The 23,639-nt window shown below is 40.4% G+C and overlaps 1 protein-coding gene and 1 long non-coding RNA gene across 2 annotated transcripts; one reads left to right on the top strand and one right to left on the bottom strand.

Moving 5' to 3' along the window:
• Nucleotides 1–9,781: 9,781 nt before the first annotated feature.
• On the bottom strand, nt 9,782–14,980 carry LOC130682993 (uncharacterized). Its single transcript, XR_008996525.1, has 2 exons — nt 14,230–14,980; nt 9,782–10,102 (listed from the first exon to the last, which is right to left on the bottom strand). It is a non-coding gene; the product is annotated as an uncharacterized LOC130682993 (long non-coding RNA).
• Nucleotides 14,981–15,111: 131 nt separating this feature from the next.
• On the top strand, nt 15,112–22,828 carry PLIN2 (perilipin 2). The gene is made up of 8 exons (XM_036888045.2): nt 15,112–15,215; nt 15,872–15,926; nt 16,013–16,208; nt 18,324–18,406; nt 19,208–19,493; nt 20,136–20,317; nt 21,165–21,299; nt 21,963–22,828. Exons 2-8 carry the CDS (start codon nt 15,897–15,899, stop codon nt 22,287–22,289), a joined length of 1,239 nt encoding a protein of 412 aa, XP_036743940.2. The 5' UTR covers nt 15,112–15,215; nt 15,872–15,896; the 3' UTR covers nt 22,290–22,828.
• Nucleotides 22,829–23,639: the final 811 nt, after the last annotated feature.

Raw genomic sequence — 23,639 nt, 5'->3', positions numbered from 1 at the left:
TTGTTTTTATTATGCCCTGAGGTTTGTAATAATGCTGGCCAACCTTGAGATTCTAGGAATTTTGTGGGCCAGAAGAACTACCATTTATAGGTTGCTCTATGGTTTACAGGAAATATCATAAACCCACAAATGTTAGCGTAAGGAGGAAGCCGTATAAGTATTGGAATGGTGTCTCCAGGAGAATAGGGACTTTGTAAGCTGTGAGAGGAACACCGTTTAACGTAGGGTGGTGAGGAGGCAGAGGAACCAGCACGCTCTTTCTTCTAAGTTCTTCCTGGAAATCGCTGGCACCAATCTGGCTGGCTGTATGATTTCCTAGGACTCTTATCAGGAGTTCATTCTGAAAGGACAGAATGTTTTGTTAGAGTAATTAGGGCTTACTTTCTACAGTATTCTTGGCTTTGAAAGAAAGCAGAAACCCCTTGGAAGCCAGAATTCTAGGAGTGGTTGACCCTGAAGCAATGCGTGGGAGAAGGGCTGCAGTATAAGGATGAAGGAAAAGATTTTGAAGCAATGCAGATAAGCTGAGTCTTGTGGAAGCAACTCTCATAGGCAGAAGACCAGAGCATTAGAGTGCTTATCTCCTGCCCACATGTCTCTGTAAACACAGGAAGTGTGGCTGGAGAGTAGGAGGAGAGCGCCAACACCAGAAAGGCCAAAGGAAAGTGAGAGCTTGAGCAGCAGTACTTGATTTGGTGAAGAAAAGAAGAATGTCTTTAAAAATTGTGTATGTTAGCAGACTGGTGTTAGGAGGAATCAGTACTATGTGTGTACGAGTGCTTGCACACACACATGTACACACACAGAGGGAGCAGGGGAAAGGAAAGAGAGAAGAACCTTGCCCCTTCGCAACATTCAGAATCCTCAGACATTAACTCTATTTTGGGCCCCTCAAGAGCAGGAGTCATGAATTTTCCCTGTTTTGCATCTGTTGTATGGCAGGGCCTCTGAATATAGCTTACATATTATTCTTTTGGGCATCATGGATAATGGGTACTTGGCTCTCTGACAATATGCACTGTGCTAAATGATTTACATGCCCCAAAGCACAAAAGTTCCACACCTCACTTCCAACATTCTTCATCCACACATTTTGAGAGCTCTGTCTAATAGTCCAGTTCTAACATGTCTTTGAGCATGAGATTTGTTTTTGCCAACAATCAATACTAGACTAAACCCCTATGGCCATTAGCCATTTTCTGAGAGGCCGAATGAATCAACTGTAAACAAAAGGTAGGGGATGAGGGGTCGGGGTAGGCCCTTTGGAGGGGCAAGGGGCAAGGACCTAGAGGAAAATTGCTCAGTTTCAAATGGGTGAAAACAGTGCCTGCAGATTAAGAGAAGGGCTCACAGGAAAAGGAAGCCCAGGGTGCTTCTACTTTCTCCAAGATTTATATCTGTACAGTTTCCTACCCATTCAGAGGACTGGTAAGGAGTTGCCAAGTCTTCTCAGGTCTCAGTCCCCATAGCTGCTTGGAGATTATACTAGGGATTCTCAGAGATAGGCAGGACAATCACAGGAAAGCTAAGCATGAAGCCACTTATGGTAATATGCAGTCCATTGCTAAGGGACATGCATGCAGTTTTGTGTATGTTAACCTTGTATCCTGAAATAATTTTTGCTATCATTGCTTATTAGTTCCAGGAGTTCTTTTGTCAATTCTTTTGGATTTTCTGCAGAAATTATCATGTTATCCATGCATAAATGCTGTTTTATTTCTACCTTCCCAAACTGTATACCTTTGATTTCCCTTTCTTGTCTTATTGCATTCGTAGAACTTCCATTATGATGTTGAATAGGAATGGTGAAAGGAAACATCCTTACCTTGTACCTGATTTTAGTGGGAAAGCTTCAAGTTTCTCACATTATGATGCTTTTTGTTTTTAAACTTTTTATGTTATGCTTTCTGCTTGCATAAGTAGAAATACAGGCTCATTAAACATTTCCAAATGTTTTAAGATATATATGAAAAATAGAAGTTTTTCAATCTCTGCCCACCTACTTAAATTGCCATTGCTAGTTATTTGCTATGTCTCTCAAGATGGCATACTTTGTGACTCTGAAGCAGATTGTGTCTTAACACACAATATCTCTGGCCAAAAAAAATTGCATCACAAACTGATACTCATTGGCAGTTTGGGGCATAGGTATCAAGTTGTGTGTATGTTTGTATGTAAAGAGAGAGACATACAGACAGAATAAATGTGATAAAATCTCCCTACTCCTTTCTTTTCTGGGAAATGCTCTTCAGTTCTTGATTTTTATCTTTTATAGGAAATTGTGTTATGAATTAGGGAGTCAGGTCATTTATTTAGTATGAATGTGTTAAAATTTAGTTCAGTCACAGAATGCCTTAATCTGAATTATCCAAAAATAACAATAAATAAAAATAAAAGGACTGTTTATGAGTTATGAGCTACATATGAGCTCCCCTGTTGGAGAGCTGTCAAGAACGTGGTGGCCTAGGGTGGTTTCTGCCTGAGGATCTCAGAAATTCTTATGAGCACATGAAAGGAAGTATCCACGTCTTAGATTCCTAACAGTGGCTTAAGGAGAATTCTTTTTGTAAATGACTGTCTGGGAACCTGCAATTTAAATGTAGACACCTTCATGGTAGTGAAACCATGTGCCTTTGGAAAGTACTGCCCACCCAGCAGTTACAGAGATTGGTGCCAGCTAGCTAGGCATGTGTGCTGCTCAGAGAAGGCAGGCGTAGAAACCTGGAAGGTGATTAGGAATGGGTGAGCTGTTGTTACTTCTGCTCAGTTTATGCTTCCACGCCCACGCTTTTTCAGAACACTTGAGAGTGTATGTCTCAGTTCATGAAATGAACTTCAATCTTGAGACTCCCTAACTGGCCAATTGCAAGCAGCTGTGGGAGTTCCTGACTCAGGTGCATTGTAAAAGCTGACAGTTGGATTTTCTAGCATAGGCAAGATGCCCCCAGTTCCTGGCTCTCTGTAACTAAGTTGTTGGGTAGAATTTAGCAATCATCAGTAACTTTTCTGGAGAGTTGTTTAATTTTTGAGCATTAAGTACAATCTAATAAAAATCTTCAGTAAAAAACTTTTTATTCTGTCACAAGTAATACATATTCATTTTAGAGACTAGAGATAATAAGAAAAAATAAGCTGTAATCCTCCTACCGAATGATAAAGATAATTAACATTTTAGTAAATTTCCTTCTAAAGTCCCCATCTTTTAGTTTCAATAAATAGATGTTATATATATGAGAAAGTTTTCCTTTTTTCTTTTATTTCAATTTAGGGATAGCTATGATGTCTCTTTCTTTCTTTCGTTTTTTTACTACTTGTATTTTTCAAAAACATTTGACCATGAATTATTTTTATTCAATTATAATAGCAACCTTGAGGGTTTTAAACATCTGTATCCTCGTCTTCTGGGTAAAGACATTAAGGGCTATGATATTTCTTTATGAAAGAGTGAAAATGCACTCTATTTACTATAGATTGAGAAGCAAATGATAAATTAGTATACTTTGGTTCTTTAAATACACATTGTCAAACAGCATTCTTTTTTTACTTACATTTTTTGAGACACGTTACATTTAAAAGAGAGTTTTATATTATTCACAGAATAAAGTCCATAGGCCTTAATCAGCATTGCTCTAGTTTGATCCTTAAATGAGCTACAACATTGCTAGCCTCTAAACTTCAACCCTGGTTGTTTCTGTATTCCCTCTCCTTGAGTGCTTGTCTCTTGTCCTCAGAGAGATATATTCAACTAAAGAGTCATACAGTTTAGACTGCAGTTATGCGGGTGACTGGGTGAATGGCCAACCTGGACACACAACTGTGCAATATTTAAAGTTCATGATATACTTAGTAAGAAAAAAACAAGCTACATAATGATACTGATAATATAAACCCACCTTTATTGAAATATAACATTAGAAAGATACACTTACATAGAAAAAATATAGAAATTCTATAATTGAAAATAGCAGTGGTTATCTCCAGGTAATAAAGAATTGTGGCTGATTATTATTATTTCATTCATCTTTATATTTAAATACTTTCTTTCATAAGCATGTATTACATTTTTAATGTATTATTTGTATAATAAAATGTTATTTTATTGTGAGATCATAGTCTTTATTGATCAAAAACGATACTTAAAAAAGGAATTTGCATTTATTTCCAACATCATCTCTCTCCCAATATTTCTCTTTATCTAAAATATTTATCAAACTAAGTGCTGTTTGGTTTTCTTTCAACTCTGAAACAATGGTTTTGAGAAGCAGAAATTTTGTAAGAGGAGTGGGGTGGGAAGAGGAATAAAACACCAGCATGTGTTATATGTATGACATTCAATTTAATTCAGCTCTATATTACCAAATATGGATTCAGTTATTTGTCTGTATTTCCAAGATTATATCTTACAACCTGTAAGACCAGCCTGAAGCTCCTTTGTTTAGGGAGGGTGAGGGAGTGTTTTTGAGTCCATATTCTATGATGTTCCTGTTAGTTATATCTAAGCAGTATCTAACTGTTCAGTGTAAATCAGAGGTGAGGGGAGTGGTAGCTAGTGGATCTGTATTTCAGCATCAGAAAAATGGCCTTCCCTTTCTTCTGGAACAATAAACTAGAGTGGTTTTAGTTTGCTAAAGCCAAACATGAAAATTTCTGGAGCCTTGCAAGGGTGATACTGCTATCATAGATACCATTCTCACAAGCATAACTTTGTGTCACAAACCTATTTTTTTTTATTAAGGTATCATTTACATACAATCTTATGCTCAGGTTTCACAGGAGCAACACTGTGGTTACTACATTCTCCCCTATTATCAAGCCCCCACCCACACACCATTACAGTAACTGTCCATCAGTGTACTAAGATGCTATAGAGTCACTACTTGTATTTTCTGTGCTATACTTCCTTCCCCGTGCCCCTCCTATATTATGTGTGCTAAACATAATGCCCCTTAATCCCCTTATCCCTCCCTTCCCACCCACCCTCCCTGGTCCCTTTCCCTTTGGTAACCATTAGTCCATTCTTGGGTTCTGTGAGTCTGCTGCTGTTTTGTTCCTTCAGTGTCACAAACCCATTTTTATTTTTTTCATTTTAGTGTTCTAACATTTGAAGATCATCAAAGACCGATTTTTTTTTTTTTTACAGATTTGTTAAAATGACATCAGGATTACTCGATACCAATACAGTCTTAAATGATAGAAAATCAACTATGAATTCTTGATGAATGTCATGACATTTACAGAGTATGGCTCTGTATGTCTCCTAAACTTTAGAGATCATTACATATCCTTCTGTCGTTACTTAGTGAAGCTTTTTGGATTTTTCTTTAATGAAATATTAAATCAAAGGTGGTACTTTGATTATTGGTTCAGATAAAAGGAAAGACTCATACTAGGATGATAAAAATTGGACCTAACTTGAGGGTTTTATTCTGAAGTGGCTCTGGCACTGGTTGGTAAAGCCATGTTTCTCCTAACACCCTCAGTTGTTTGTTGAGTCATTAAGGACTGCTAATATTGGTTCTGTCAGAAGTCAACCTAGGAAAAGAATCTTTGCCAAATCTAATTCCAGAGCTGGAATATGGGGGTCGACAGTAAATATTAAGTCATTCCAGAAACTTTTGGTTCAGTTGTCTTCCCAAAATGAACATACGTAAACAAAAACAAAAAACAAATCACTCCTTTCCTACCCCTACTTCCTATCTTGCTCTTGACCAATAGGAGGACTCAGAGAAATGGAAGGCTCAGGCATCTTCACACAAATGAAACCAGGCCAAATAGATCAGTTTGCGAGGGTGGCTGGCCACACCTCCAGCCTCAAACAAAATGGCTGAAAACAGCCATCTGAGAAGAAGGCACTTGGCTGAAGCTATGTGCGCCAGGTCACTTTCATGCACACACAAGCGTAGAGATCCACTGGGTTAGATAATCTAGTAGGCTCTCTTCATGTTCTAAATTCTAGGGTTGTCATCTGGGCTTTAATGATTTAAAATCATTAAAATGGCCTATGATTCTTAATTCCTGAAAAAGAGAAAAAAGGAAATAAACACATTATCCACAGGCCTGATGTCCTTTGGGAACTGATCAAGCTTGGGGACTGGCACATAGGTAGTATATATGGGAGATGATGCGTACATATGAGTGTGGGGCAGACTTTCTTATCTTCATATAGCCTTCTTCCCCATCTGCCAAGAATAATTCCTTTCTGGTCCTCTAAGGAAATTTGCCTCACCTTTCTCTCTCTCTCCCTCATTCCTTCTTGCTCTTTGTTTTAACATTCATTCAACAAACATTTACTGGGGACCTTTAAACGTTTATCCTTTGGTGACAGCATGGTATAGCTGAAAGAACTTTGGCCTCAAAGGTTGTAGACAGGATCTTTGATCAAGTCTACCACTTACAAGCTCCGTAACCTTGGACAAGTGACTTTGAGTCACAGAATAGGCATAGCATTCCTACTTGATATGCAAAGCTATTTTGTAAATTGTTAAGAAAGATTTTTATGAATTTGTAAAAGTCTCTAGGAAAGAGGACTTAATAAACTTGTCTTTAGCATTTGGTTTGAGTTCATTTATAAAATGCGTTTGACTTAGGAAGTGGAGGCTTATAGAACTGGAGTGTGTTGGGGAGGATACTGCAGTAGAGAGACTCAAAGCAGACAAAGGACATAACTGTACCTCTTAGGATCTCTAAGGAGGAAGACCAGGGCTGAAAGAGCAGGTGATGGGCCCTCAGAAAATATTTTGCCTGCTCTGATGTTCCTGGTCAGGCCCTGTCAGTGATCCCTCAGTGGAAATAGGTGAAGGCAGACTGAAGCCTCCAGGAAGAGCTGCTTAGGTTACCCAGGACAAAGCACTCATCATGCAAAGCAAACTGTTCTGCTCCAGCAACCCCAGAGTCATCTGGTCTTGGGATATGAAGGCTTGAGGCTGGGAACTGGTTCTCTTCGTAGCATTGGGGCAGGCCAGTGAGCTTGAGTTAGAGTATAAATTAATAATATGTTATAAAGGATAATCCTTTATGCCAAAATGATTTGATAAAACAAACTTCTCATTGGGTTGTATTTTCATATACACTATGGAAAGGCCATGTAGTCAGCCACCTCAGGTCCTGATTTCAGCTCTGCCAGCTGTGGTACTTAGGCAAACACTCAGCTGCCTCGTCCCTCAGAATAGTCTGGCTTGAATGCAGTGTTTCTTATAGTGTAGTTCTTGCATTACCTGCGTTAGAATGGTCTGGGCTACTTTTTAAACATTTTTGGACTACCTCCTAAATCCTGTGAATCAGAACCTCTGGGAATGAAGCCCTATAATCTGTATTCTTAACAAGTGCCCCAGGCCATTGTCATACACACAGAAGCACAGAGAGACACTCAATTGTGAATATAATAATCAAGTCACTCCAGAAACTTTTGGCTCAGTCAAACCAAAAACAAATCACTCCTTTCCTCCCCCTACTTCCTACCTTGCTCTTGACCAATAGGAGGATTCAGAGAAATGGAAAGATCAGGCATTTTCCCAAAAATGAAACCAGGCCAAAAAGATTGGACCATCAATTAGGATCTCTTCCTACTCTAAAGTTCTATTAATTCTCATGATCTTAATTTTAGTTAGCTCTATTTTTCCATGAAAAAAGCAAAATTAAAAGGGGAAAGGAAATAAATGACATTAGCTAAGAACCTACTATTTGTCTGGCACTGTTTGGGGCCTTATATATGTATTATTTCTCTGCTCAATAATCTTTTGAGGTAGGTATTATTATTATTATCACCATCGTGTGCATAGATTCAAAGTTGAGACTGTACAAATTTCCACCTATAGGATAAATAAGTTTTAGGGCTATAATATGTAGCATAGCATGGTGACTATATTGTATTGTATATTTGAAAGTTGCTTAAGAGAGTTGATTTTAAAAGTTCTCAACATAAACACACACAAATTTTAACTATGTGAGGTGATAGGTGTATTAACCAAATTGTGGTAATCCTTTTTCAATAAATGCATGTATAAACAAGAGAATGAAACTGGATTATTGTCTAACCCCATATACAAAAGTAAATTTGAAATGGATCAAAGACCTGAATGTAAGTCATGAAACCATAAAACTCTTAGAAGACAACATACGCAAAAATCTCCTGAATATAAACATGAGCAACTTTTTCCTGAAGTATATCCTTGACCAAGGGAAAGAAAAGCAAAAATGAACACATAGGACTACATCAAACTAAAAAGCTTCTGTACAGCAAAGGAAACCATCAACAGAACAAAAAGGCATCCTACAGTATGGGAGAATATATTTGTAAATAACATATCTGACAAGGGGTTAACATCCAAAATATATAAAGAACTCCCATGCCTCAACAACCAAAAAGCAATTAACCTGATTAAAAAATGGGCAGAGGATATGAACAGACAATTCTCCAAAGAAGAAATTCAGATAGCCAACAGGCACATGAAAAGATGCTCCACATCGCTAATTGTCAGGGAAATAGGAATTAAAACCACAATGAGATATCACCTCACATCAGTTAGGATGGCCAGCATTGAAAAGACTAAGAACAACAGATGCTGGCAAGGATGCGGAGAAAGGGGAACCCTCCTATACTGCTGGTGGGAATGTAAGCTAGTTCAATCATTGTGGAAAGCAGTATGGAGGTCCCTCAAAAAATGAAAAATAGAAATACCATTTGACCTGGGAATTCCACTCCTAGGAATTTACCCAAAGAATACAAGACACCAGTTTCAAAAAGACATATGCTTCCCTATGTTTATCACAGTACTATTTACAATAGCCAAAATATGGAGGCAACCTAAGTGTCCATCAATAGATGAATGGATAAAGAAGAGGTGGTACATATACACAATGGAATACTATTCAGCCATAAGAAAGAAACAAATCCTACCATTTGCAACAACATGGATGGAGCTGGAGGATATTAATGCTCAGTGAATAAGCCAGGCAGAGAAGGACAAGTACCAAATGATTTCCCTTATTTGTGGAGTGTAACAACAAAGCAAAACTGAAGGAACAAAACAGCAGTAGAGACTCACAGACTCCAAGAAGGAAGTAGAGATTACCAAAGGGGAGGGGTGTGGGACGGTGGGTCAGAAGGGAGAGAGAAGGGGATTGAGGGGTATTATGATTGGCACACATGGTGTGGGGGGATCATGGGGAAGACAGTGTTGCACAGTGAAGGCAGATTGTGACTCTGGAGCATCTTACTACACTGATGGCAGTGACTGCAATGGGGTATGGGGGGGGACTCGATAACATGGGTGAATGTAGTAACCACATTGTTCTTCATGTGAAACCTTCATAAGAGTATATCAATCATACTTTAAAAAGAAAGAAAAGAAATACATGTTCAAAATTACTACACTGTACACCTTAAGCTTATACAATGTTATATGTCTACTGTATCTAAATTAAGCTGGGGAAAAATGTTGGGACTCTGATTTTAAGGTCAATGTATTTTCCCCACAGCATCCTGCTATAAAGAGCTTATTGTAATTGATAAGCTCCAGCATGGCACCTTATCGGCATACCATAGATTGCTATTTTAGGAACTGTTTCTTCATCCTTGTTGAATCACTGCATTTCTCCTATAGTGAACATTGATTACTGATGTGATGATGATAATATAGAAGCAATAAGCTTCACCTTACTCTTTGCCTTATTTTTCTTACCTATTTAAATTTCTTCTTTTTGTGTTCTATGCTTTTTGTAAGACAGTTTTAAGTCCACTGTGTGTGGTGGGGAATAAACTGGATGCCAATAAAAATTAAGCTATATTATGAATTCATTTAATAGTTGCATCTACTTAAAGAGAATAAAAATACATGAAATGTTGTTAGCCTAGGATAATTTCAGTCCATAAAACCTCAAACCTATAACTAGCTTCAGATGTTGGGGAAAACAAACAGATTAGATGAGAAACAGAAAATTTGATGAGATCTATCTTTTGAATGCTTCCACCTGAGTTACCTATTTCAGTTAGAAAGGAAAGGGGCCACGGCAGACTAAACAATATGAGGTTCAGTTGGGCATTAGGAGGTTGGCCCATTTGGAATATCAAGATGAAGTCCATGTGGAAGATGAATTGCTTTTTCTTCTCCAAGGTTACTTGGAAGGGAATAAAATAAGAATGACAGGGTTATTTGGGGGTGATTAGGAGAGTAGGTTAATTGGGTCATGTATGTAAGAAATTCTTTTTGCTGGTGATCAGTTTGCATGGAGTTTGAACTGGTCAAAACAGAAATCATCTGGCCTCATAACTCATTATTTGTGAGGTAGGGCAGGGACATGGGACAAGCATCATGATTAATTTTTCCTGCCTATGATGAAAAATACTAAGATATATAAAGTATAGTAAGAACAGGAGGGACTCCATCTCAAGACTAAGATTCCATTTTAAAAACCAGTGAGTTAGAAGATAAGATTCCTAACATATTTTATGGTAATCAGCCAATAACCTACCCTATCTTAAGGCAGGCCAAGCAGTCCTAAATGGTATGTCATCACTACTTGAGGGTAACCGCTATGTTGGAGAAGAAGAGGATCAAGAAATTCCTTGTGTTAATTTATCTTACAGAATATCTAGCGGACAGACTATGGATGGTAACATAATGTCTTTCACCAGAGATAGACATCCTGAGACCACATGTCAAGCGTATGCCCCCCACACTGACCCCCACCCTTTGCCACATTCTTGAAAGTCTTAAAAGACAGAATCCTGAACCCTTAAGCGCACCTCCTCTAAGGTTGTCTGCAGTCCCGTCTGAGTGTGTACTGTCGTATATCAAATAAACTTTCTTGTTGCATAAGCCGATTGCACTTGTCTCTTGAACTCTTTTCTGTGATAAAGATAAGAACACACCAACCTCCTCCTCTGATGGTAAATGCCTTTGTCATTTGTTATTTGATTCAATTTTCTAGATTTAAGAGCAAGTCTTTACCCTCTCTCTGTCCTACTTCAGACAAGTAGGGAAACACTACCAAGATCTCAGATTTGGGCTAAAAAACAGGACTGCCACTATAAGACCATATTCTTTAGTAGCCTGCCCCAAAATCTCCTTTTTTGTTTGCCTTTGGGAAGTTCTCAGAACATAATCTCACTCCATCCAGTGCTCTGCTGTTTCCCCAAATCCTGGGTGGTAGGGGCTTAGTTCCCACACTGTGCAGATTCAAGCGGACATGGGACACAAGTGACTGGTTTCAGGAGTTGGCAAGGGATCTGCCCTATGCTGAACAATTCAATGAACTTCCCTTTCCTCCTTCTGTGCTTCCTTGCTCTCCTCAGCCTATATGGCTGCTGCCATTCACTACTACTCCCGGTTTAATAAATTCCTTCTTTATCAACACTTGTCCCACCTGTTCAAGAATTCTTTCTCATCAGAGTCAAGAACCTTCCCCAGTCCAAGTTCAGGTTTCACCTAGTGCTCAGGGAGAGATCTCCCCAGATGCAGCTGCCCGACAACACTTGTGGCCCATTATCCTTATCTGTCCATGAGAAAGGCAGTTTCATCTAATTTCAGGTGAAAAGAAGAAATGAACATAGTAATATATCTGTGTTTGGATGGGGCTGCCTTGTAATGAGGGAATAGGAAAAGGCACCAGTCTGGTTTGAGATACTGTTTATAGAAAAACATTGTAAAGCCATAAACAATGTAAAATATTGCCATTTTTTGGATTAAGATATTGTAGCTGGAAGGAACCCTAGATTATTTAACTCCTCCATTTTATAGGCACTTAAGTAAATGAAGGTCAAGTGAGCCTAAGAGCACACACCAAGTAGTGGTAAACAGTGCAGATTCTAGAGTCAGACATTCCTGGTGTGAGGTCCAGTTCTGCCACTCACCTAGTTATGAGTTCTGCTGCTCACCTAGTTGTGACCTTGGGGCTGAGGAGGGCCTGAAGAGCTGTGATGCAGAGTGATAGTTTGTCAGATGGGCAGGCATTCCTGACAGAGTGAATGACAGTCTGTCTGAAGAGAGGATGAGAGGGAGAGAGCTCTGCCTGGAGGAGCGGATACAGGTAGATACACCGCAATGGTGCTTTGGTGGGGGGCAAGGTGCGGGCACAGAATGATAAGAGGCCGGGGGAAGGAGGTAGTTGCCCAACCTCTGGAAGAGGAAACTTCACTGCCAGACTTGTTTTTTCTTGCTATTTTACTTTGCATCAATAATATACCTAAAGAAGGCTCAGTTGCTACAAACTCTAGGAGTGTGTCTTTGTCCACAGGGTCTCCCATACTTTGTAGCCCAGGAAGGAAGACTAGGCGGGGCCTGGGATACTGCTGGTCCCTTGGAGCCCCATCTACTTCTCCTGTGACCTGAGCTCTCTTCAGTCCAATGCTCAGCAAGGCGCTCTTGGCCAAAAAGGCTCTGGATGTGGTTAGAAAACATTAATACTAGCTACCATTTCTATCTACCTGGCATTATTCTAATTGTTGAATGTATTGATTCATTTAATCCTTACAAAAACATTATGAAGCACCAGTATTTTTACTTCCTCGGCTTCAAAACTTCTTTGTAGAAACGCAACATGTGTACATAAAACTGTACATAGGTGGGCAGTTTAATGAATTTTCACAAAAAGAGCACAAATATTTAACTAACATTCAGAATAGGAAACAGAAAATTACCAGCACCCAAAAGGCACCTCATGGCCCCATCCAGTCACTAGTCCTCTCCACGCCACAGAGCATCTACCATCCTTACTTCTAACAGCAGACCTTAGTTTGCTTGTTTTGTGCAATATTACTCGGATGCAGTTTCTTTACATTACATTGCATATAGTTATAGTTCTGTTCCTTCTCTCTCATTGCTATGTTATATCCTCTACCTTTTCTTTTGAAAATTTTAAGACCCAGAACTAGTGCACTGAACACCCATATGCCCTTTACCTAGAACATGAAGGTCGACTATTATTTGCACTTTATAGATGGGGTAGTAAGGCAAAGGGAAATTAGGGACCTAGCCCAGGTCACGCCCTTGGGATCTAATCTTGACTGGCTTGCTGCTTACTTAATCGGTTATAAGACTGTGGGCAAATCCCGTAACTTCTCTGAGCCTGTTTCTTCATTATTAAGTGGAAGTAATAATCCCCATTCCACTGTTTTCAGGTTGTGAGACTCAAATATGAGGAACATGTGAAGGTGCTTTGTGAAGAGTTAAGTGGGGGTACTCAAAAAGGGTATTGTTAAAAATGCAGGCTCCTGGACCTCATCCCTGTACATCCTGATTCAGTAGGTCAGGATAGGAGGCAGAATGTTTAACAAGTGCCTTAGGTAATTCTGGGGCACTAGTCTCCTGACCACACTATGAAAAAACACTTCTGTAAAACAATGGTTCTCAAACTTTAGAGACTATTAGAATCCTCTAGAGAACTTGGGTATTATTTTTGCCGCTAGCTCACTGACACATGAAGATGGAAGAGAAGTGCAGCTGCAAAATGTGGTGTGCTTCATCCTCTGTGGGCTTGGAGAGCATGGCCTCAAGATTAGTTCCTGGAGCCCTCTCCTTTAGAGGCATAGAAGAGCAAAGGAAGCTTGTTCCTCCTTAAAACAGGGCAAGTGACTCACAGGTTTCAAACCAAAAAAGAAAAGATGGAGGCATTTGTAGGTGAAAGGGCAAGAGTCTTCAGTTGCAAAATAAGATGTCTGATTAGTGAGAAAGTAAAACAAACAAATCATCATTACTCAAAATTCAGTACATTCCTGACATCTCACAAAACAGCAGAGGTAGATTACCAGTAGGTACATGGAACATCTGCTTACAGCCTCAACCAAGCGGAAACACCAAAAAGAAAAAAAAAGTCTATTGTTTAAAGCATTGAAAATGTCAGCATAGGAAAGTAACAAAAACACCAGAACCTTTCTGAACTTCCTAACATTTATCTTATGATTTGGTACTGTATTTTATTTTAAATTACATGGTGAAGGGAGAGGAAGAAACACCTTAATTTTTTGTACTCTTGTTAAAGGCCTCTAGCTGTATTAATGCTGTTGTGTGTAAAGGATACATTTTTAATCGGTTAGTTTGGAGCTCTAAATATGAAAAAGAGTATCTGTAGTATGACATAACTTAGATGAATGCCTTTGAGGGATTTTCACAATTCAAACTCCACCTGCTCGATAAAGCACTTTAGGCTCCAGCATCTTCGCTGCCCTCCCTTTGCTCCCCATTCTGAGGTCAGCGCCAGCACCGTTTACCATCTCCCCTTTCCGCTTCCCACTGTCCTCTCGTTTACCTTCCTCAAGAAAGGAGAGCTCAGAGAGGCTGAGGCCCGCGGCAACATCAACTGGAGATTCCCAGCCACTCACTCTGGGAGAAATACATGAACTCCTACCTTGTCCGAGGCCGTTGAGCAACTTGTTTGCTCAAATGTTTTGGCTCAAGTCTGTTCATTTTACACAGGAAAAAACTGTGACTCAAATGTTGACTTTTTTTAAGCACAACCCTTAACTCAAAAAAGGGGGGAGGGGCATCTTACTTAATAAGCAATGGCCGCCGTCATCCCCGAGTGATTCAGATGTGTCTCAGAAAAAAAGGAGACCAACCAACGGGATTCTAAGAACGTCTTTGTAAATTCCGACTCAGTTTTAGATTAGCGATATGCCTGAGGAATTCACTTTAAAGTCAAAAGAGCAGGAAGACACAAATCTCTACGGTCCTCCATCGGGATTGAATTTCGCAAGGTTTTTAAGTTTATTGCTAAAAATAAGTCTAGAAACCATTGTTTTCCATTTTTAAAAACCGCTCTATTTTGAAGACTGATGGTAATCAGCAGGCTGGTTACTGTTACTCTGTCCGCGCCGAGTCCCGCACTACCTTTTGCAAACCCTAGAGCGGGCCTGGGCACCGGCGCATTTTTGCTACCGGCCTCTCTGGACGCCTCACCCAGGCAGGACAGCCCCCACCCAGGCAGGGGTCCCACCAGGCAGGGTCCCCACCCAGGCAGGACAGACCCTCGAGGCGGCGGGCGGTGAGGGAAGGCGCCGCAGCCGGGTGAAGCCGACGCTCCGACTGAACCCCGGTGCTTCACCGCGTCCCCGCCCGCCGGTCACGTGTCGCCGAGGCGCGGTGGTGTTGGGGCGGGGTGGGGGTGCGGTTGTATATAGCCGGGTCGCCATGGGCTCCGCCCTCAGAACGCCGCGCTCACAATCGGGGTTGCCGGTCATCCAACTCGCTGTACCCTCGCCTCTGGGCTGCTGTTGGTCGGTGGGTGCGCGTCCTCTCTGGGACCCGCGAGTTGGCCCGGCTTCCCCGCGGAGTTCTAGGCTGGACAGCTTGGGGTGGCCCCGTAGCTGCCCGCCAGGCGGCCCCTGGGCCGTTCCCGGACCTGGGCTGGAAGGGGCTCGCTCGTGGGCCTGCGCTTTCTACCTTGCTTTTTTTGTTTAAGTCTCTTCTGCTCGCAGCTTTAGTAAGGTTGTAGGTTTTTGGCTTGTTTGCGAGGTACGAGTTTCCAGACAGGACAATATTTGAAAGGAAGCGCTGGGACTGTTGGTGGGGGGAGGGTGAACCTACTGGCCCGGAAGTGGTGAGCAGCGGGCGTGCCGGTTCTTCCCAGCAAAGCTGCTTAGCCATGAGGCGGTTTTACGTGGGTGTAGGTCGTTGGGGATGCTAACTTTACAAGCTTCCTGAAATGCTTCTCAGTGCCTCGGAGCACCTCGTTCCTGTTGTTCTCAGTTCCCGTAAACTAGTTTTCAGGCCTTTCACAGTTACTGTGCTCCAACTTGATAGTCCTGGCAGTCTAAAATGTCTTCTACTTGAATCACTGAATTTTTCTGCACTTTGAAATTAGCATGTACTTGGGTTGGGGAATGAATCTGGAAGAGTCTTATCTCAATGTCCTGAAATAAGTTTCTCTTCCACAGATTTCTTCTTTTACCAGGAAGAAAAATGACATCTGTTGCAGTTGATCCATACCCGGTATGAATTTCAAACGGCTCTTTCTTGATTGCGTTACCTCCCCACGTGTTTTGAGGAGTTAACTCCTGCCTTCTTGTTGGTTACAGAGTGTGGTGACTAGGGTGGCCAACCTACCCTTGGTGAGCTCCACATACGACCTTGTCTCCTGGGCTTACATCAGTACAAAAGATCAGTATCCCTGCTTGAAGTCGGTGTGTGAGATGGCAGAGAAGGGCGTGAAGACCATCACCTCTGTGGCCGTGACGAGTACTCTGCCTATCATCCAGAAGCTGGAGCCACAAAGTGAGTGTGTCCCCGTCAAGATTTAGTCCAAGGGACTGGTCAGGGGTGAGCCAGGAGCTGTCTTGAATAGGTGAATACCAGTCTCAGGGCCTGAGCGTACAGCAGCAAGACCAGGGAATCCTCAGCCTTTCCTGAGCCGCTTTAGTGTCTTTACCTAGAAACTCCAGGTGACCTTCATGTTGTAGAGTGCCTGTTTCATAACAGTGGCAGATGTTCATGATGTTTTTTTTAAAAAAATCCCCCAGAGATGCCTCTTTGTTGGAAATTGAGATCACAAGGCAGCCACTAGGTGAACTGAAATAACCAACTTCTTGGAATCACACAGTGTCCATGAACTACTTAAAAAACCCACAAAACTTTTTTGAGCTATAACACAACATGGAGTTCACCACTTAAGGTGTACAGTTCAGTGATTTTTACTATCACCATAATCAGTTCTACATTTTCGTCACTTCAGAAGGGAACATCATATCAGCTTCTGTTAGGGATGATAAAAAAGTTCTGGAAATGATCATGGTGGTAAGCTGCACAACATTGTAAGTGAACTTAATGCCACTGAATTGTATACTTAAAAATAGTTAAATGGTGAAGTTTATGTTAATATGTATTTTTTGCCACAATTAAAAAAAAAAAGGAAACCTTATGCTCCTTAGTTGTCATTCCTCATTTTCTTCCAAACCCCGTGTAGGCAATTACTAATCTGTTTTTTTGTCTTTATAGATTTACCTATTATGAAAATTTAATATAAATGGAACCCATAAAATAGAGGTCTTTTGTGACTGGCTTCCTTCACTTAGCATGTTTTGAAGGTTCATTCACTTCTTTTTATTGTAGAATAATATCCCATTGTGTGGATAAATCATATTTCATACATTCATTTATTGATAAGTGAATAAATAACACATTTGGGCTCCTACTTTTTGGTGATTGGGAATAATGAATGCTACTGTGAATATTTATGTTCAGGTATTTGTGTGGACATATATCCTGGGTTCTCTTAAGAATATACCTAGGACTGGAATTACTGGTCATAAAAAAACTGTTTAAGCTTTTGAGGACATGCCAGACTCTTCCAAAGAGGCTGCACCATTTACATTCCCACCAGCAGTGAATGAAGATTCCAGTTTCTCCTATATTATTAATTGCTTTTGTATAAAGATTTAAATCATTCCCCCAAATGGTTAAATCACAGACTTCTAGAATTATAAGGAACCTGTAGAGATCAGTTTCCAATGTTACTTTCTGAATGATATTTGGAATAGTACTAGTGCTTGGCTTGATCATTGCTGCAGGTAAGCTTGGACTAAAATCCGGCCCTGTTAGGGAGATCCAGGGTGCTGTTAGCATACTGTTTCCTGGTGACAGCCCAGAATACACTGCCACATACTGACTTAAGCATAGATAGGAATTAAATTAGCATGGAAATGTTCTTTTGAGAGGTTTTTAGTTACTTTATTCCCTGAATGAGGGTTCTGGTAAAGGCCTGGCTTCCCTTGGTATTAACCTTAGAGATCACTTGATGAGGAAGAAGCTTCTTAAGCTAGCTTCCTATGTGGCCTGTTACTGACTGCCTGCTGCTCCTCTACGCCCACTTATTTCCCTGTCAGTTGAAGAAAATTACCAGCAACTTCTAAGCCACTGCTGTCTGATCTAGAGAAACTAGGCAATATAATACATGGTGTTATAAATGAAGATCAGCATTTTTGCTATTTTTTTAATAATAAGGCTGAAGAACAATTCAAAGTATAATACTATGCATTCATTCTTTTATTTTTTTATTTTTTATTTTGGTATCATTAATCTACAATTACAATGAGCAACATTATGATTACTAGACTCCCCCCATTATCAACTCCCCACCACATACCTCATTACAGTCACTGTCCATCAGCATAGTAAGATGCTATAGAATCACTACTTGTCTTTTCCCTATGCCCCTCCCACATTATGTCTGCTAATCGTAATGCCCCTTTTACCCCTTTATCCCTCCCTTCTCACCCATCTGCCCCAGTCCCTTTCCCTTTGGTAACTGTTAGTCCATTCTTGGGTTCTGTGAGTCTGCTTATGCATTCATTCTTACACTGTTAACATTTTCTCCATTTCTGTTTCTTGTAGTTGTGGTTGCCAATACCTATGCCTGTAAGGGACTAGACAGGATTGAGGAGAAACTGCCTATTCTGAGTCAGCCAACAAACCAGGTGAGCTTGGCACAAGATTGCAGAGGCTTTCCAGCTCACATGTTTTCACATTCTGTCTTTTGGCACAGACTATGCCATTATTAGGAAATACTTATTTTTCCCTCAACCTGATGTATTTTTGATACTAATGACCATTGCCTTACATTCTGAACTATTTGCAGGTAATGTCTAAGAAGCAGAGATGAACTAGCCACCTTTGGACTAGAATACTTTTTGTCTGATCTCTGTCAATTTGTGGCTTTGCCTCTTCAGATGAAATTGCTCTCTCCAATAACTTATTCCTGTGTGGTGTTGGATTAATGCAGAGGTGGTATATAGAACCTTTTCTTACTTGGTGTTTGAGAGCACATCCAGTAAAATGAAGAACTGCCAGCTCTGCTATGTGTTGGACTCCTGAGGCTGCATGCATTGTACCTTTGCCTATGCTCATAGGCATGCATTGGCTGCTCTCAGTATAAGCATGTCAACATGGAAAATGCTGTTCTTCACTAGAGTACCCCCTGTCCCTTGCTACAGGTTCATCTAGTTAAGAAAAAAACAAACACCTTGACAAATTGACTAATTTTATATCTATTTCCCTCATTTGATCCTCCAACAACCCTTGAGTGGTGGCAAATAGGGCAACTATACCTGGTAGGGAAACTGAAGCTCATTAGCTCTTAGCTACTGTCCTCGAGCTAGAGTGTGGAAGGGCCAGATTCCTTCTTTAACTTTGCATCTCGGCTGCCTTAGTTAAGACCGTAGTTAGGTGTTTATGCACAGGTTTCCCATCAGCCAATTGATCTGCTTTTCTACTTATAGGTTGTTGCCAGTGCCAAAGGTGCCGTGACTGGGGCAAAAGATGCTGTGACGACTACTGTGACTGGGGCCAAGGATTCCATGGCCAGCACGATCACTGGAGTGATGGACAGGACCAAAGGAGCAGTGACTGGCAGTGTGGAGAAGACCAAGTCTGTGGTCAATGGCAGCATTAACACAGTCTTGGGAAGTCGGATGATGCAGCTGGTTAGCAGTGGAGTAGAAAATGCGCTCACTAAATCAGAGCTGCTGGTAGACCAGTACCTCCCTCTCACTCAGGAAGAACTAGGTAACTGGATTTGTGTCTGCAAATAATGTTTTTTCTTAAAGCAATATAAAGTAGCTTCATTGAAATATATTTTTATGCCAGAAAATTCACCTATTTTCATTGTAAACTTACGGAGTTGTACAACCATCACCACAATCTAGTTTTAGAACATTACTATCACCTCCAAAGACCCTTCATGCCTGTTCGTAGTTAGTCTCCATTTCTTCCCCAAGGCAACCACTAATCTTTCTGCATCTGTATAGAGTTTCTTAACCAGTCTTAAGTTTCCCATTGAATTTTACAGTAAGTTTTGAAATTTTAGAAGAAATCAGCCTAGAGAAATATTTTTTTTATAAATGGATTGTCTAATGGGCTGCTTTATGGAATCATTAAACACTTAGTGCCTACTATGTGCCAGGTACTGTGTTGTCCAAGAAGCTCACACTAGTGGGAAGAGGTATGTATAGATGAAAATGTCCGCTATAGTGATAATGTTCTGGGTGGTGGAGCCCGGCAGCAGAAATGAGCTGTCTCGGGTACATGAGTGCATAACTGACAGGTAAGTGGGTAGAATTAGCAAGGCAAGAGGTTAAATTCCAGGCCTTGTCACTTCTGGCTGTAATTGCTTACCTTTTTTTGTCCCTTTTTTCTTTCTAACTTCAGAAAAAGAAGCAAAAAAAGTTGAGGGGTTTGATGTGGTTCAGAAGCCAACTTATTATATTAGACTGGGATCCCTGTCTACCAAGCTCCGCTCACGTGCCTACGAGCAGGCTCTCAACAGGATTAAAGAAGCTAAGCAAAAAAGCCAAGAGACTATTTCTCAGCTCCATTCCACTGTTAACCTGGTGAGTCACACTTTAAAGGTATATATGCTGTGAGTTCATTTATCTTGAGGGATAAGAGTAAATATATGAAATCAAGAATTTTTTAATCTGACCTATGAACAACCCCATAATGACATAGGCAAAGAGTATACAGACACAGAAAGGGAAGTATAAATAGCTGTAATTTATGAAGCAATGTTAATCTTACTCTGATAGTCAAACACAGATTCCTCTTCTATGTCTCACACTGGCAAAGTTTGATGATGTGGGCAATGGTATAGAGAAAGAGGTGTACCTTTACACTTCTGGAGGTTTCAGAGGACTGTTCTAGGAGTTACAGACACACCTATGCCTCAAGCAGTTTTACTTGTAGAAATTTATTTTACAGATAATATATTTGATTTGAGTTTCAAAAGACTAAATAGCTATCAACTAATGGGGAAATAATTAAGTTAATACATCACAAAAGATGATTGTGTAGCCATTAAAGATCACGAGGTTGCAGAAGAGTATGTGTTGTACTGCCAGTAGAAGCCAGCTTCTTGGAAAGGGAAATAGGCGACTGGTAACAGGGAAGAGGAACTTAGAATTCCTTTCCGTCTTGTAATATTAACTGCATTTTACACATACACATACTACATTTGAGTTGCCTGTGCTAAATGGGGTATATTTGGAGACAGTAGTTTAATAGTTAACTAGAGGTAGTAAAGAACTATGACTACTTTGGTGACTTACACATACTGACAAAAAATAACAATGATAGCAGGTGTAGCTCTGGAAATTCTTGGTTTTTATGTTATTGTAGATTTAAGAACAGGCTAATATTAATGTCCAACTAGTGTGTTTGTTTTATTTCAATGTGTTCCAGATCGAATTTGCCAGGAAGAATGTGCATAGTGCCAACCAGAAAATTCAGGGTGCTCAGGATAAGTTCTATGTCTCTTGGGTGGAGTGGAAGAGAAGCATTGTCCATGATGATACAGATGAATCCCACTGTGCTGAAGTAAGATGACTGGGACAGGGCCACCCATTAGAGTTTCTGAAGCTGTTTTTAACAGACTTTTCATGTCAATTTTCCCATTATTCAATACTGTATCAAATGTTTGAACATTACTCTGTATATAGGTTGCTTATTATGTGACCAAAAAGCAAAACTTGATCTAACAACTGACAGGGATATCAGGATACTATTAAATGAGAAACATGAGCCTTGCTTTCATAATGGGTGCAGACTAACGGTGATACAGGCATTTTTACTATCATAGTTATTTGACAGCATAAATATAGGTGCTATAAGAATGTTATACGATATAATAGGAAGGATCATATGATAGCAGGAAAGGTGAGTGAGGATGGGTGAGTCACATGGCTTCCTGGAAGAGAGAAATGCTAAGCTGAGACTTAATGGGTGAATAAACTAGGTGAAAGGGCAATAAGGAGATTAATGCTCAAGACAGAAGAAAGAGCATGTTGTAGTCCTAGGAGCTAGTATGTATACTTATGAAATGTGAATAATACTGAATTCAGAGTTGTTATAAGGGTTTTTAAAAGTCAGAGAATCTATGTTATGTGGTGGACACATAAACCAGCTTACTATAATTGAACTAATTCATATATATAGCACTGTTGGACCTACTGCTTATTTTTAAATTTGTTTTATTTTTAGCACATTGAGTCACGTACTCTTGCTGTTGCCCGCAACCTGACTCAGCAGCTCCAGACCACGTGCCATACCCTCCTGTCCAACATGCAGGGTTTACCACAGAACATCCAAGATCAGGCCAGTCATGTGGGGATGATGGCTGGCGACATCTACTCAGTGTTCCGCAATGCTGCCTCCTTTAAGGAAGTGTCCGACAGCCTTCTCACTTCTAGCAAGGGGCAGCTGCAGAAAATGAAGGAGTCTTTAGATGATGTGATGGATTATCTTGTTAACAACACACCCCTCAACTGGCTGGTAGGTCCCTTTTATCCTCAGCCGACTGAGTCCTAGAATACTCAGGACCAAGGTGCAGGAACAGACACAGCTAGCCAGGAGGCCCAACAGCCTCAGCACAGAACACATTAAACCTGTCCTTGTCGCCAGTGCATGTTGCAGCCGGCCAGATGATACCTTCTGTTACGCTGAAATTAACCTGCTAGACAACTCTGATTGGGGAAGTAGCTTGCTAGAAAAAAGGTTCTCAGTTGTAGTCATTTCCAACTGAATTAAGAGCTTTGAAGTTTCTGGCTGTAACAGATGAGTTCTGTTTATCTGGCTTGTAAAAAAGAATGATAGATTGATTGGAGCATTGCCAGAACTCAAAAAAGTTCAGTGCATTTATAGTCTCTCTGTGTTACCACTGTTGCTGTCTCTGTTGAATAAAAACACCTTCATGTTGCCTATGGTATAAACTGATGTCGGCTCCAGTATGGTCTGAGCAGGCCTCCTCGCTGGTTTGTCTCACATTACATGCTTGTACAACTTCAGTTTTTTATTTTCCATAAAGGAATGTCCCCTGATGAATTCAATAAAATTCATTGCAGAATAGATGAATTTTATGCTTGTGTGTTCCATGTGCTTCATGTGTTGCTTCCATAGAGCTGCTTGGCCTGCATGATGGGGTATTAATACACAGACATGAATTCCAGTTGTCCTGCTGGGGAATTTGGCAGGGTAATAAACATTGCCAGGCTAGTGTTAAAAATGGAGTGTTTGATAACAGGTTTTAAACAAGTTAAGAGCTAATGTGTATGTAAGAATTTTATAAGGTAACAGGTGTTGCCTTCATTTGCCCATTAACTGGGCCCCTGAAAGTGGGTTTTTAAGCCAGTAGGAGGACCTACTCATGGCTGACTGCCTTGCTGAAAAGGAATCCAAACTGAAAGGAAGCCAGTGACTATTTCCACCAGTCTCCTGAAAAGGCAATAAGCATTTCTTAACAAGGGGCCATTGCAAAGTGTGAGCCCTGGAGCAAGATTGTTCAGTGTTCAGACCCAGCTGGATTTAATTTACTGTGTTGTCACTGGGAAAAAGTCACTAACAGTTGTTAGTGAGATTCCTTTAGAAGAACGTGAGAGAATAATGAGAAGTAAAAGTCTTTGGATCCCCTGTTAGAAAAAGGTTCTTCTAACCTCCTGCTAAGGCTGTTCAGACTTTTAGCCCCCTCAATGTTGGCCAGTTATTTAGAAAATAACATGAATCTCCTTATAACAAAGCTGCAGTTTAAAAAAACAAAAAAACATCTTAGAACTTAAATAGAACTACATTTGACCCTTGAAAAACAGGTTTGAACTGCACAGATGTATGTGTATGTGGATTTTTTCAATAAATATATTGGAAAAAATTTTTAGATGCGTGACA

This window comes from Manis pentadactyla, chromosome 3 (genome assembly GCF_030020395.1).
Source record: "Manis pentadactyla isolate mManPen7 chromosome 3, mManPen7.hap1, whole genome shotgun sequence".
NCBI lineage: Eukaryota > Metazoa > Chordata > Mammalia > Pholidota > Manidae > Manis > Manis pentadactyla.
The sequence above is the reverse complement of the archived record's forward strand: the minus strand, read 5'-3'. Positions and strand labels throughout refer to the sequence as shown.

Excerpts from the sequence above, each read along its gene's own strand:
- PLIN2 (XM_036888045.2), top strand. The coding sequence starts at position 15,897 with ATGACATCTGTTGCAGTTGATCCATACCCG. Across the intron at positions 18,407-19,207 it reads TGAGTCAGCCAACAAACCAG|GTTGTTGCCAGTGCCAAAGG; the intron begins GTGAGCTTGGCA and ends TTCTACTTATAG. Across the intron at positions 20,318-21,164 it reads TCCATTCCACTGTTAACCTG|ATCGAATTTGCCAGGAAGAA; the intron begins GTGAGTCACACT and ends AATGTGTTCCAG.